General features: G+C 39.8%; 1 protein-coding gene across 1 annotated transcript; it reads left to right on the forward strand.

Annotated features, from left to right (window-relative positions):
• The first annotated feature begins 3,233 nt into the window (after positions 1–3,233).
• Positions 3,234–14,183, forward strand: LOC141000714 (probable E3 ubiquitin-protein ligase HERC4). Its single transcript, XM_073471514.1, has 23 exons — positions 3,234–3,512; positions 3,640–3,757; positions 3,856–3,932; positions 4,867–5,088; positions 5,169–5,260; positions 6,082–6,212; positions 6,703–6,827; positions 6,921–6,997; positions 7,083–7,180; positions 7,338–7,397; positions 7,627–7,732; positions 8,330–8,528; positions 9,190–9,338; positions 9,427–9,543; positions 9,755–9,853; positions 9,989–10,147; positions 10,257–10,397; positions 10,583–10,749; positions 10,871–10,937; positions 11,039–11,109; positions 11,947–12,130; positions 12,282–12,384; positions 13,572–14,183. The coding sequence occupies exons 1-23, from the start codon at positions 3,272–3,274 to the stop codon at positions 13,787–13,789; spliced, it is 3,021 nt and encodes a 1,006-aa protein (XP_073327615.1). The 5' UTR covers positions 3,234–3,271; the 3' UTR covers positions 13,790–14,183.
• Positions 14,184–14,269: the final 86 nt, after the last annotated feature.

Raw genomic sequence — 14,269 nt, forward strand, 5'->3', positions numbered from 1 at the left:
CTCGCTCGCTCTCTCTATGGCACAATACAGGAAGAAGGTGATGTTCCTGCAGCTCAGACTGAGCTGATGCTTTGACAGTTTCTGGCAGTGGGAGATGACAGGAATGAGAGGCTGGTGGAAGAATCACTTCCAACATGGTTATCCTCTCCAGTGAAGCCAAGAGAACAACAGTGACGAACATCAATGGGAATAAAAGTCTGTTTAATTTACAATTTAGCCCACGAGCCATTCTGACAACCCAACCAACACAGGTCCCTGTCCAACAGTTTTTAGCCACACCACACAGGTATACTGCGCTGGTGGAATTTTGATCTGAATGCAGCAGGACAGTGTGGTTGTGTCACCTGTAGACTGAGCTTGATTGACGTTGCCTGTTTATCACTCTTACTGGTTCATGTAGTTTCATGTAATTCCCTCCATAGCTCCACCTGTCTTCTGGGTTTACCATGAGTGTGTAGGGATCGTTTATTCAACGGGATGCAAAAATAGGCAAGATCACATTATTCTAAGACAGAATAATTACAGGACTCTGTAGATGCCCAATCCGACCAATTAATACAGAATACAGGTTGTGCCTTTGTATTCAAACTGCCTGTGACCTCATCGTTTGGAAAGCAAACAGAGACAGAAGAGAGATTGTCTACCGTGAAGGTCACTTGTGCAGCCGGTGTGATGCACTGCAGGGGTCACAGAGGTCAGGACAGATTCAGAGCTCTTTGCCATGTGTAAAAGGGCTGGAGAGGGAGACGAGGGTGATTAACAGGCACATGGAGACAGGGTGGAAGTGAATAATGAGCAGAGAGTCAATCAGGCAGTATCTCACATGTTGTGTAATCGTTTTTGCTCCTACACACCAAACATGAGCGTTTTTTGTCACCACATCACCTTTTTGTCAGCAGTGCAGGTTTATCTCAGCATGATTTACTTGGATGTTTGGTAACATTTTCTTGGTCCAGTCTCTACCTCCACCTTGTGGGCAATTTTTGTCATTATCTTTCAAGGTGAACTAGACACTTGAGAGTCAAGTTCAAGATAAACTCTTTTTATTTTATTTTAATTACCTCCACCAAGTCTGGTGGTTGGTTGGTTGGTTTGTCAGCAGGATTACACAAAAACTACTAAAAAGATTTCCACAAAACTTGGATGTAGGATGGATCTTGGCCCAGAATAAACCCCATTAACTTTTGGTGCGATCAGGACAAAGGGACAGATAAAGGATTTTTTTTTCACTTTATTTAAAGGTGCAATCTGTAAGAACTTTTCTTTTGAAAATTAACTAAAATCATCAACAGAGAGTAAAGAAATAAAAGTCCTGGCATTATGTCAAAGACATATATGTATTGTGTTCAGGGATATCTACTGAAGCTAGCATGCTAACAAGCTAGCCCCCCTGCCTGTCTCACAATACCACATTGTACCAAAAGAGGCATTAGTCCAATAGTGTAGCTCAGGTGTCCAGAGGTGAGTGCTGACTGATGTCCAACCTCCCTCTCACTCCTCTCCTGCTTCCAGCCTCTCCTGTCTCCGCCTGAATCCACCATGTCTTCATCTTCTCTGGAGTCACTGGTCTCTGTCTGTTTCGACGGCTGTGATCAGTACCGGTGTGGCCATGTTCACTTGTCCAGATCCAGTTCTGGTGCCCATTCTGGCGACACTCCCTGGCAGCATTCCCTACTCAGTCCACTCCTGCCCCTATTTGTTTGGAGTTTGTAGTTGATAGCTACCCAATTCTTACAGATTGCACCTTTAACATTGAGTGATTTGGTTAATTTCTCAGGAAATAATGTATGGATGTTGATGAAACAAATCAGGCATATTTAGTAGGCTGGTTTCTATGAGTGAGTACAATTCGATGCGAATCCTAAATAAATTTGGATCTAATGGATTTAAATGTTTCAATATTGGATTAGGTTTAATTGAAGTAAAGGGGTCTGATAGGCCTCAGCAGCGGTGTGGGAGTTTCAATCAACATTTGAAACCATTCCTATGCTCATTTTTCACAGTACCAATACTCCAGTACCAGCTTCATTTCATCACCCTCCTCTCCTACAGCAGGTTGACACATGCAGCATTGAAGTTCCCACATAACCCCACCTCCTCCAGAAGTAAATGAACTCTGATGTTGCTGTGCTTAACACACAGAACACAAGCCTTGTTATACTTATCTTTTCATAAAAATCTGAAACTTTATGCCCTCAATGATGTGTCAGTAGAAATTCCAGTATTGTGACAACACTATGTTGGTGTCTTTCACAATAAACTGGCATAATATAATTAACTTATTAGTGAAATGATTAACTTAATTTCACTATATTTCACTTTCAGAACAGCAACAGAGGGCTTTTACAAAGTGTATACCCTATGAGTATCATGTGCCAAACTGTGCATGTTTTGGAGGATATCTTAACCCACAAACTTAAAAACAAAATGAGCCAAACAACAGGAACAAAATGACTAAATGACTTCTCTGTTATAACAACGAAACAGTAGGTTTAACAATGCAGCAGAGCTACAGTGAACACATGCACAGTATGATCTGTTCAGTGATCCTTTGGACTGTTGAATACACAGTGTGTTGAATATTCTGGCTGCCTGTCATTAATCATAGCAGTACACACAGTAACCTACAGGTGTTTGGTAGTTAAATGAGGACTCTTAACACTTAAAGTTGCTTCAGGATGAGCTGCAAGTTGAAAATGATGGGAAATGACTACTGCAATGCACAAATTAAAGCTGCTTTATACATGTTGAAGCTCATTAGAGACACTAGATCTACTGCAGTGCACTTTATTCCCCATGAGCTTTGTGTTTTTTGTTTATTTATTCAGATTTTAATTATACACGTACATTTTACCAGTTAATTAAGATATTGGACCCACTTGGCAGACTGAGCTGAGGTAACTCAAAGTCACTTCCTCCTGATGCTGTTCAGCTTTTCTCGGTGCTGAAACGAAACAGATCGACCATCAGTCCTCCTCCACCGAAACATCACACATCCACCCAGTCAATACGACCAATGACTTTGAACGTGAACAAATATAAATGTAATGCAACATGACATTAAAAAAATATATCTTTAAAAAACACTCCACTGCGATGCAATGTTCGTGAACAAACAGTTTCACTTTCGTTTCTCTTTAAAGCCAGTGTGTCGGTGTGTTTAGGTTTTGTTTTCCCTCCTCAACACAGTGCAGGGTTGGGTCCTCTCTAAGTTTCGTTCCTGAGCTGATATAAAAGTCAGCTGTGAGTCCTGAGGAGACCGGATGACAGCATGTTTTCATGGGGAGAGGACAGTCAGCGGGGCTTTCGGCTCAAACACGGAGCACTCACCGACAGTCGGACCGGTGATGATGATGATGATGATGATGGGGTTCAGTATTCAGACCTCGGTTATCACATCACGGACCTGTCAGCAGGTCACAGCGTGCTGGCCTTCTGCAAAAGTAATGGAAACTCGTTCATCATCAGAACAAATGAGAGCGAAGACGGGAGAAGAGTCAGAGGGAAGCAGAGTGAGCATCAACACATCTTTCTGCTTATTTATATAAAATAAGTCAACCTGGTGCTTACAAAGCATTTAAAAAAGGAAGTTATTATTTGCAGTAATGGTGACATACCTCTGCTGTGTTTCACTCTCAGAGTTTGTGAAATGTAAAGACAAGATTCAGGCTGTGAGTTGTGGAGATAATTCAGTCACACTGCTGTCAGACAGAGGCAACGTCCTGTCTGTGGACACAGCTCACACATACATCCCCAGGTAAGAAAGAGATGCTGTCAATGTCCTACACTTACAAGAATCTGCACTTGGTTTCATGCTGGTTAGCTTGTGGTCTTTCCTGTTTCTTGTTCTTTCAGGCCAGTGGAAGCTTTGAGCAACATCACAGTAACTCAGGTTGCCTGCGGGAGCCATCATTCAGTAGCCCTGACCAAAGGTACAGTAAGGTGCCTTGGGTTTATTGTGGCATAAGTGTATAGATGTTTGTGTCTGAGCTTTCTGCCTTTCTGCCAATTTAATTTGTAGTGCTAAAAAGATTGATCATTTTATGTTGGCTTACTGCTAGAATAGGTTTACGTGCTTTAATGCTAAAAAAAAACATCAGTTTTCTCATACGCCTGAGCCAGCACCACTAACAACAACAGAGAAGCTGTACTAAAGTTATAGTATGTGCCAAACTAGGTGACTCAGTGTGATGTCGCAAAGTTGCGGAATAAAAGGTGAGACTACTGACTAGGTGTTTCAGGAGCAGTGTTTTCTGTGTTTTTTTATCTTTCAAGATCATTTACATGCACAAGAACCTTTATAAAACAAAAGGAAATAAATGAAAAAGCATCTCCTTTACACACAAAGATGTTAGTGGATTATTCTGATTAATATTGTTTGGGAATGATGTTCTCTTCTTTGTCTTTATTGCAAAAAAAGAGCAAACTTTATTGTTTCAGTGTGCTTATGTGTCTGTAATTTGGGTGAACTAACCCTTTAAGAGTTCAAAGATCAGCTCATTGGCCCTTTAAAGTCATGTGTGTTGTGTTTCCAAACAGTGGCACTGTGAATGTCATTACACCTCCTCACCAGTAGGAGTCTCTGTTAGATTGTTTAGAGCAGATGAGTGGACACAGTGAGGTAGAGAGGGCTAGTGGCTGCTAAATAAACTCAAAAGTTTATGGTTTATGGCTACACCTTCCAACAACTACATGCTACCTGTGCTGTTGTCAAGAAGTGTAGCTCTGCCCTTCAGTGCACAGGGTTTAATGAGTCAGTCCATGGAAACACTGTAGTCCAAGATGTCAGTAAAGTGTTTGAGAAAGCAGACTACAGTATTGTACACTGCACTTTGCAGCTCATAAAGTCGTGGTGATTCTCCACAGATGGGCAGGTGTACACATGGGGCCAGGACTCCAGAGGCCAGCTGGGTCTGGGGAAGAGGAAGCTCGGCGCCAATTCACCCCAACACCTCCGATCTCTGTCAGCGATGCCTCTGGTCCAGATCGCTGCAGGGGGAGAACAGAGCTTCGCCCTCTCTGTGTCTGGAGGTGTGTTCGGCTGGGGGAGAAATGACTGTGGACAGCTCGGGCTGGGAGACAGGACAGGTAGAAAGATTTTATCTTACATTTATTAAGATATATGTTTCTGTAACATGTAAACCTGACTTTGAATTTCTTTTCTATAGACAGACATACACCTACTGCTGTTCATTGTCTGAACATGAAGAAAACTGTTCACATTTCCTGTGGAAAGGACCACACTGTCACTCTGACCAAGGTTAGAAAAAGAAACCTGGTAATACTTTCTAGTACAGTACAAAAACCTTTGGGTAGTTGTTAAATATTCTTCTAGTTACTATATACTCCTCCCCATAATCATTTCTTAGTAACTACTCACAATTTTGCATACGTATCATTTTAATACTCTCATGTTGTCACCACAAAACAGTGTCAATGAGAGCAGAGAGTCTGAGCCAAAACAGTAAAGTGTCATTCTGTAAAACCAAAACATTGAGCTGAAAGACACTATAACATAAAGCTGAGTTGGATGATAATTCTCTTTGGGTTCATCAATTCAATTCAATTCAAAACTTTATTACAGACTCAAGATCCAGATAAAAGACAATACATTCCATAGAATACATTACTTACAAAATCACAATAAAAGGTCATAGAGAAGAAAATAATATACATAAGTGTTTTACAAAGAGACAGCTGTACCAATGTCTCCACAGCTGGGATTGGTAGTGTACAGCAGTGCTAAACTTCATGTTTGATAAAACCAGGAAGATTTCATTTTTAGAGACATTATAACTAAATTTATACATAAGATTTCTTAAAACAGCTTGGAAGGTACTGACTCCTGCAGCGACAAACGTCTCACTTGCACTATTCCATCGACAAAAGGGCTCTTTAATAATATTACCAAGGCATCATGATAAGCTACTTGAAGTCTCAGTCAGCTTGTGTTCCAGTAGTCCGACCACAATAGTGTGCACTACGAGTGACATGAAAAATTATTTGACGACTTGGATCCCACAGATTTGTAAATGTGAATGATAATGGGACTTTAACCACTTAACTCCATTTGCTCCTCAGACTGGTGCAGTGTTCACATTTGGCTCTGGTCAACATGGACAGCTCGGGCACAACTCATTCAGCGATGAACTACGACCTCGGCTGGTTGCAGAGCTCTGGGGGGCAAAAGTCACCAAGATCACATGTGGACGGTACAGTAGATCACCTTTTATTTTTATTTTTTCTATTTTTGTTTTCCCCAATTTCAGTTGAAGCAGTTTCACCATGTAAGGCTCCTGGTTAAAAGTTATTTTGAAACCATGTCAGTGTCTCTCAATTAGTTCCAAAAAAACTCAAGTGTTTATATAGAGAACTATAAAGACACTCCATCACTCTGGGTCAGACTATGTACGTGTAGATTTTGATATTCTGTTCATTGTTTTATTATACCGTCAGAACAATCATGAAGACACAGGAGACACTACAACAATGAGTTTAGATTGTCTGGCAGTTCACTGGCAGTTGTCTGGAGTATTACTTTGGAAAAAAATAGAATCTCCAATGATGCTGTAATTGTCTTTTGAAACCAGGGTTGACTACTAAACTGTAACTTCTAAACAGACAACCAAAGATTACATGAATTATGTTTTGAAGAGTATTTCCCTCAATAAAATATTTTTTGGTGATATTCTGTCTACTCAGACATCACACGTTAGTACTGACAGACTCCAAGAGGGTCTACTCCTTTGGGCGTGGAGAAGTAGGTCAGCTGGGACACAGAGAGGAGAGTCATCCGTCTGTGCCGCTACCTGTTCAACTGCCACAAGGTGACTAAAATTCTGTAATAAAAGAATTAAAAATGTGAATGCAAGAAATGATTTCATTACGGAGATTACACTTTAATTCCATCACTCTTCCAGACTCCGCTGATGATCCAAAAGTTACAAACATCTTCGCAGGAGGAAACTGTTCGTTTGCAATATGCACGTCTGCTGAGGTACCAACACAAATACATAATACACAAGCCATGATGGTTGAAGGTATAATAATGTGAACACTAACTCAACGTGTTTCTTTTATAGGAAGTTGCCAGTGTGAACAATGTAACAGAGCATCTTGATGGCATGATTGACAAATGGATTGCTGAATGTGATTCAAAGTCATGGAGAAAGATAAAACAGTAAGAAGCTATAACGCATTAGCATTTTCTTTTTTATTATGTAATTATTTTGTTGAATATCCTGATGTTTTATGACTGGAATGGAATAATTCAATTGGATCCTGAGAATATACACTTTTTTTTCTGTCAGTTGACTAAAAATGTTAAATCTTCACAGGGAAATTCACAGGATGTTTTCCTCTGCATCCTGTGTGAATAAAAGCTTCCTTGAACAAAGGTAAACAATTTTCAGCACTTACTTTAATCTGGTGAATTTTCACATTTACTGTACACCCTTGCCTGTAGATAGTTAGTCAACCTCTTTGGTGTAGATTGAAATATCTCCACAACTGTTGGATGGATTGTGATTAACTTTGCCTCAAAAAAGATCACAGTTCCCAGATATTAGTATTTATCTCAAAGCACCACTGTGCCTAATTGCATTTTTTTCTTCTTTGTGTTTTTAGCAAAGACAAACATTTCCAGACTTCACTGAAGTATTCTGGCTTGAACTTGTCTCTTGCACGACAAGCCTTCAAGAAACTGGTGAAAAAGGACAATGTTTTGGCTGAGGTATGTAACTGAAATGTTTGAAATGTGTATGAAGTTATTGAATATTTGTCTTACTTTTATAAATGCACTTAAACACACTCTGCTTAAATATCCCATGCTATGCACTGTAAGATTAGGGTGGCTGCTAGAAATTGTTTTGCTTTAATGCTTAATAAATACCTAATTGTTCTCATACTGTTCATTGCTGCAGCACCTCTATTCACCATTTTTTATGAAGACTCCGTCGCCCCCCCCCCCCCCCCCCCCAAACCAAAGCTGCTCTGATTGGTGGTCAGCTCTCATAAGCCTGAACAGGTGCTGCTCACTGTGTTTTTGCATTAGTTCTGCCAGTGTTTTTGCAACCTCAGCTGTGCTGGGGGTGTGGCTGATGGCAATGACTGTATAGTTGTGACATCACTACCTTACGGAAGCCCTGATGGCTCATTTGAAGGCCTGTTTCTGAAAACAGGCTGTATGCATTTGTCTTAGGCTTTCAGAAAATGATCCAATTGTAATTTTCTCTGAACACCACCCTGAGCAGTGACACATGCACTCTACATTGCTCCATCCAGTCATTGGTTGATGAGTGACCATGCACCACTGTTTTTAAACTGACAGGTTGAGGCTGCTGTCCAGCACTTGCTTCCTTCCCTTGATAAGAAGCCAGTGGGTGTGGAGGGGTTGAGGATCCACCTGCTTCTCATGGAGCTCCTGTATGTGATCCAGAGACACAAACGGCAACAAACGAGCACAAAGCTTGCCGAGGCAGTCGCTGCTGCAGTACTACGCTTGTCTGATGACAGCCTCCAGGTCATAGGTACTGTTACCTCCAAACGTTGCATAATATCTTGATTCTGTTTGTTTAGATAAAATGTACTTTGTACAATGAAAGCAACATAATGTAGAAACCTACAGTTTCTGAGTGCAACACAACTGTCATAAATACAAATCGTACAAATAGTCATTCAGTGGATATACACTGAGTAGTTACCTCTCTATAGAGCAGTTTCTTATTGTTAGTGGCGGACTCCGCCATTCCATGCTGGATTCAGATTGCCCACTGAAGCATGAGAGTTTACAGAATACAATGCATGCATGAAATCCATCACAAGGGCAGCCATCAACATGTACTGTTTACTTTATATGTTACTGCTGTTGCAAATGAGATATTTCCTACTGCTGCTGCTTAACATGAAAATTATTCTACAGGAGAAACACTTTTTTTTTTTTGTGAAGATGTCACCGGAAATACAATATTTTTGCTATAACGGCTAACACTGGCCTCAATCAGTTCTCAAAACTGTCTGCAAAACAAGACAACGGACAGTTGTGAATCTTTTTTTTGCATCAGTTTTAAACAGGAAGTAATGCAATAAGAAGGAGCAGCCACAGTGAGCTGTTAGCTGAGGTGTAGGTGACAGGCTGCACAGCTCCTCCTCCTAAAGATATCCAACAAATCTCCATGTTGTCTTCTTCAGGTGACTGGTGGTCCTTGCTGTCGCCCTCCACTATGGTTAAACATGTTAAGGTGTGGAAGCAAGCCCTCTCAGTGGTCCTGTCCTTTGAGCCTGTACCTCGCAACTCTGGAGTCAGAAACCTGCTGCTAGTCCTCCAGTACATGTACAATGTTAGTATGGCTTGTTCCTGTATTTTCTGTAATTGTTATATATTATTGAACGTTTCACCTAATACATAAAACATATTTTGCTTTAAAGGCCAACAGCAGGATTGCAGAACCACAAAGGTTGCCAGAAAGTGATTTTAATGTGAAGATTGACAAAGAGTTTCTCCGTGAGGATCTGCGGTTTTGGCGTTCAAGGTTGAAACACAAGGTAAAAATACAAATGGTTTATTAGATTATGAGCAAAGGCCATGTCTCTGTACATCGTGGGTTTAAATCCACTTTGTGATAGCTGCCAAGTCAATGCCTCCTTCCATTGCCCTTTATTTCTGTCCTCTCTTTTCAGACAATGTTTTTTTCAATAGTTGCCATTTAAATTTTCTGTTAAATGTGAAGACCCTGTGTACATTTTTCCCTTTTAGAAGGCGAATGCAGAGCCACTCATCCTCTGTAGTTTTCCAATCGTGATGGATCTGCAGTCAAAGAAAATAGCTTTTGATATGAATGCTAGCAGCACCAAGGTAATCAGGCCTTGAATTCTTCTTCATGAGCCATTACACACAATACTGTCAGGGTGGACTATTGCAGTACACAACACAAAAATGGTAGAATAAGTTATGAGAAATTAAATGTTTAATTTTATATTTTTATTTCAGTGGGAAACAGTTTATCAAATCATCTGCAGTATGCCATTTAAATTCCCACTACCTCAAGATGTGTTCTTTGAAATGGACCTGAGTAGAGCATCAGTTTTGGAAGACACCTTCAAACAAATGGCTACTGCTCATCACACTGACTACAAGATGCCACTTGTGGTAAATGTGTAGACTTTATCTGATAACCTTAGCATGGCCAAAGTCACATGTTCTTGTATAAACTACTGTTTCAGCCGCAAGGTTTATTTTGTGCACTTTTGTCTTCCAGGTTTACTTTGATAAAAACCGAACAATCGATAATCTCTGCAGAAAAGACTTTTTCTACAAAGTTTTTCACGACATGGTGTCACCTGAATCTGGCATGTTCATGTTCAATGACACTGAAACGCTGGCATGGTTCCCCTCCAAAGTAAGTATTTAGATCCTCATACATGAAAATAATTGCTGAACAATAGACTCAAAAATGTATTTGATTTATTGGCTCTCCCTCCGATGGTAATACGTAACAAGGAAACAATATACTGTATAAACAATATAACTAAAGGTTTTACCTCATCGAAACATATAAATCATTAATCCCATGTTTAATGCCAGGCAAATCAGGAGGACCAGAGATACTTCCAGTTTGGGGTTCTGTGTGGATTGGCTTTATACAACGGCTGCATCATTCACCTACCCTTCCCACTGGCTCTATTCAAGAAGCTGCTGGGTGTAAAGCCTTCACTGCAGGATTTGTTGGAATTCAGCCCACTTGTTGGAGCGTAAGAGGAAATATATGTATATTTAAAAAACAAATGTTTGGTTTTAGTGTTGACTTTCTGCTCAGAACACTGGACATTATATTTGCTATTTTTAAATATTATTCCTTTTATGTGTTTTAAGGAGTCTGCAGTACATCCTGGAAGACTACCAAGATGATGACTTAGAAAACCTGGACATGTATTTTGTCGTAGGTGTTTCACAGTGGCAAAAATGTTATTTATCCTTTTCATGATATCCACCTGAAAATCAATTATCACTATCTTATTCTTTCTTTCAACTGATCAACAGATCACCTGGGATGGGATAGAGGTCGACCTTGATCCTAAAAATCCTGAAAAGCCGGTGACAAGTCAAAACAAGTAAGGACCGTTTTAACATGACCCAAAGTTGTGTGATACTGTGAGTGCATTAAGAGTGAACACAGTTTCAGACTTGTTAAGCTAGAGAATGTTACAAGTCATCCAACACTTAATATGCTCAAAGCAAATCTTTAGGACAACCAAACTGCTACTATCAGAGGGGATGAACGGAAGATATAATTGCATATCATCTGCATAGAAATAGTATATCTGCTAATGATGTGGCCAAGGGTGAAAGAAAGAATGAGACCCAGAATTTACCCTTGAAGTACACCACAAGTACGTTTTGTAGAAGGAAATGAAGCTATCAGGTTCCACAGGAAGATGCCTGTCCGAAAGATAGGATTTCAGTCAGTCTTATTGAAATGAAGGGGAACAGAGCAGTTAATAAGTAAACAATATAATATATAACATTAAAATGTAAAATTCTTTAATTGTGGTCTCATCCCAATTGTTTCCAAAAAGGGTCAAACCCAAAGAAATTTGTAATTTTATTCAAGGTAACAGTGGATTTCATTTGGTCGCTTGTTGCTATGACTTCAGGGAAAGAGTCCCAGAGCAAGGATGGAAGTCTGTGATTGTGACTAAACATAACGTGAATGAAACTGAAAAAAACATTACTCCATAGTAGATAGATTTCTCATTAACAATAGTGGTTGATTACAATGAAAACAACAGCTTCAATGATCCCACCCTACTTCAAGACTCATCAATCTTTATCTTTTGTTTTGATTGTTTTGATTGAGAGACCCCTATCTTCGGAAGTGCATGTGGTGTATTTAATAGATGTGTGGATCTACAGTATTTGCTGACTTGAAACTTTAATCTGTTAAACAGGAAGGAGTTTGTGGATGCCTACGTGAATCACGTCTTCAACACATCAGTGGAGGGCGTGTTTCAGGAGTTCAAGCGAGGCTTCTTCCAGGTGTGTGACCGAGATCTGGTGAAGCTGTTCCGACCAAAGGAGCTGCAAGAAGTTTTGGTGGGCAAAGACTTGCTCGACTGGGCGAAGCTGAAACAGGTACGGTCTATAACCAGATCTCTTTATAGTCCAGTTTTCTCTGAAGCTGTGTCTGATTTATCACATCCTCATGTTCTTTATTTGAACACTACAAATGATTATAACTGTCTGTAACAGATGTAATTGTAACAGTCTGTTTCACTGTTTTTAGAACACAAGCTATGAGGGGGAGTACCATGCAGGCCACCCCACCATACAGATGTTTTGGGAGGTTTTTGATGAACTAAATGAGGATCAGAAGAAAGCTTTCCTTTGTAAGTATTGTACCTGATTTTAACATATTAAAAAATACTGTTTATTAGGGCAGTTAAAATAACGCGTTAATTTCGATTTGTTAATTCCAGAAAAAATACACATGAACATGTTCCACAGCAGCTTTGTAAACATGATGGAGGCAAATAACTAAAGGGTTCTGAGCACAGGTCTACTGAATGGAAAAGCCCCACTCCAGCCAGTGTTTCTAACTGCCAAATGGTTAACGTTCTTTCTCAAACTGAGAATGGCCTGTGGTTAGTAGCTAGACGTTATACCAAAGCTACCAGACGCTCTCATTTCAGCATGATTAACAACTTTAGCATGGATAGCAATAGCATGGATATTAGCAGGGATAGTGATAGCAGTCACTCAAATATGAGGTCTTCTTTAGTAGTAGGGATGGTCAAACTGTAACCTGTACTACACTCACCACAATGACCCTGTTCTTATGGGAGCCATGCCACTCTTTCAACCAAAGGCCAAGCTTGGTGGATGACATCAAAGTCCCAGATTTCACTGTGGTCCATTCCAATTTAGCGACAGTTTTCAGCTAAATTGTCAAAAGTTATAAAACATTGTCAGGAAAGATCATAAAAATACCAAAACACAGTGGAGTGGGGCTTCAAAAAAACACCCAGATGGAGCTGTTGACAGGAGCACTGTTTTGTGCAATGTATGCAGAAAGGAATTTTCTAACCATCAGAGAACTTCAAGCTTTGAATGTCACCTCCTTTAAAGTTTAGAATGTCCATTTATCACTCAAATACCAAAATCCATTTGCATTGCATGCTTACGGTATTGGAATATGCGATCAATTATGATTAATTAATCACAAAGCTTGTAATGGATTAGATTATTTTTTTAATTGCTTGACAGCCATACTCTTTACACATATACATTGAAATGAGCTATTTCAGCAGCTTCCTTTATCATGATGCTTCATGATAGTTTTTGCATTTGCTGTTCTGTACACTCGTCATCGGATAAGTTTGTGAGAAAATGCACTCACACAGTAGATAGTGGCTGTTTGGGATCAATAAAAGAACTACTCTAGTTAGCAGCAACTACATTATGTTTTCATCACCTATTTTGTCTAGAGGGAAGGGTGGTACCTGGATAAGGATGTTACAAAAATAATGAAATTAAAAAGTGTGAAACTCACCGATCACCACTTCTCCTCTACTAGGGTTTGTGACAGGCTTTGAAAGGGTGCCGATTCTTGGCATCGCAAATGTCAAGATGACGGTCAGAATTGTCGAAGTCCAGGACCTCTCCTACGACCAGTTCTACCCTCAGACACATACGTGTTTCTCAACCCTGGAGCTGCCCTTATACTCAACTAAAGAGATCATGCAAACCAAGCTGATAGAGGCCCTGAGCAACAACGGAAATATCTACAAGTGATGGTGAAGCTGCACCACAACTATTCACTGCACCTGTACAGGGAAGAGGACATTGCAATAGAGCACTTTTTAAATGGATGACAAAGAGCAGCCTTTGTAGCTATTGCTAATGTATGTTTGTATATGCAAAAACAAAGGTTTCTAAAGTCTTTTTGATGATAATGATAATGATGATGATGATGATGATGTGTGTATAGTGAATAAACTGATATAAATAGTACATACTGTACTATATAAGTTGCAAGTCAGTCTTAAGTAAGTTGCCTTTTACAGGTGTTGCATCTCCTCAGGGGATAAAGAGTGTGAAAGAGTTTGTTATTTTGGGGCCAAGTTGAACCAGAAATGTTACATACAGAATAATTGCATACAGTAAATCAGTATGATCTACATTTATACTCACTGTGTATGTTCGTTGTTCATTGTTTGATGAATAATATTCAAGACTTGAGATGGGCCCCTGCTAATAAAGGGTGAATCCAAA

Source organism: Pagrus major, chromosome 8 (genome assembly GCF_040436345.1).
Source record: "Pagrus major chromosome 8, Pma_NU_1.0".
NCBI lineage: Eukaryota > Metazoa > Chordata > Actinopteri > Spariformes > Sparidae > Pagrus > Pagrus major.

Excerpts from the sequence above, each read along its gene's own strand:
- LOC141000714 (XM_073471514.1), top strand. The coding sequence starts at position 3,272 with ATGTTTTCATGGGGAGAGGACAGTCAGCGGGGCTTTCGGCTCAAACAC. Across the intron at positions 6,213-6,702 it reads ACCAAGATCACATGTGGACG|ACATCACACGTTAGTACTGA; the intron begins GTACAGTAGATC and ends CTGTCTACTCAG. Across the intron at positions 9,544-9,754 it reads GTTCAAGGTTGAAACACAAG|AAGGCGAATGCAGAGCCACT; the intron begins GTAAAAATACAA and ends TTTCCCTTTTAG.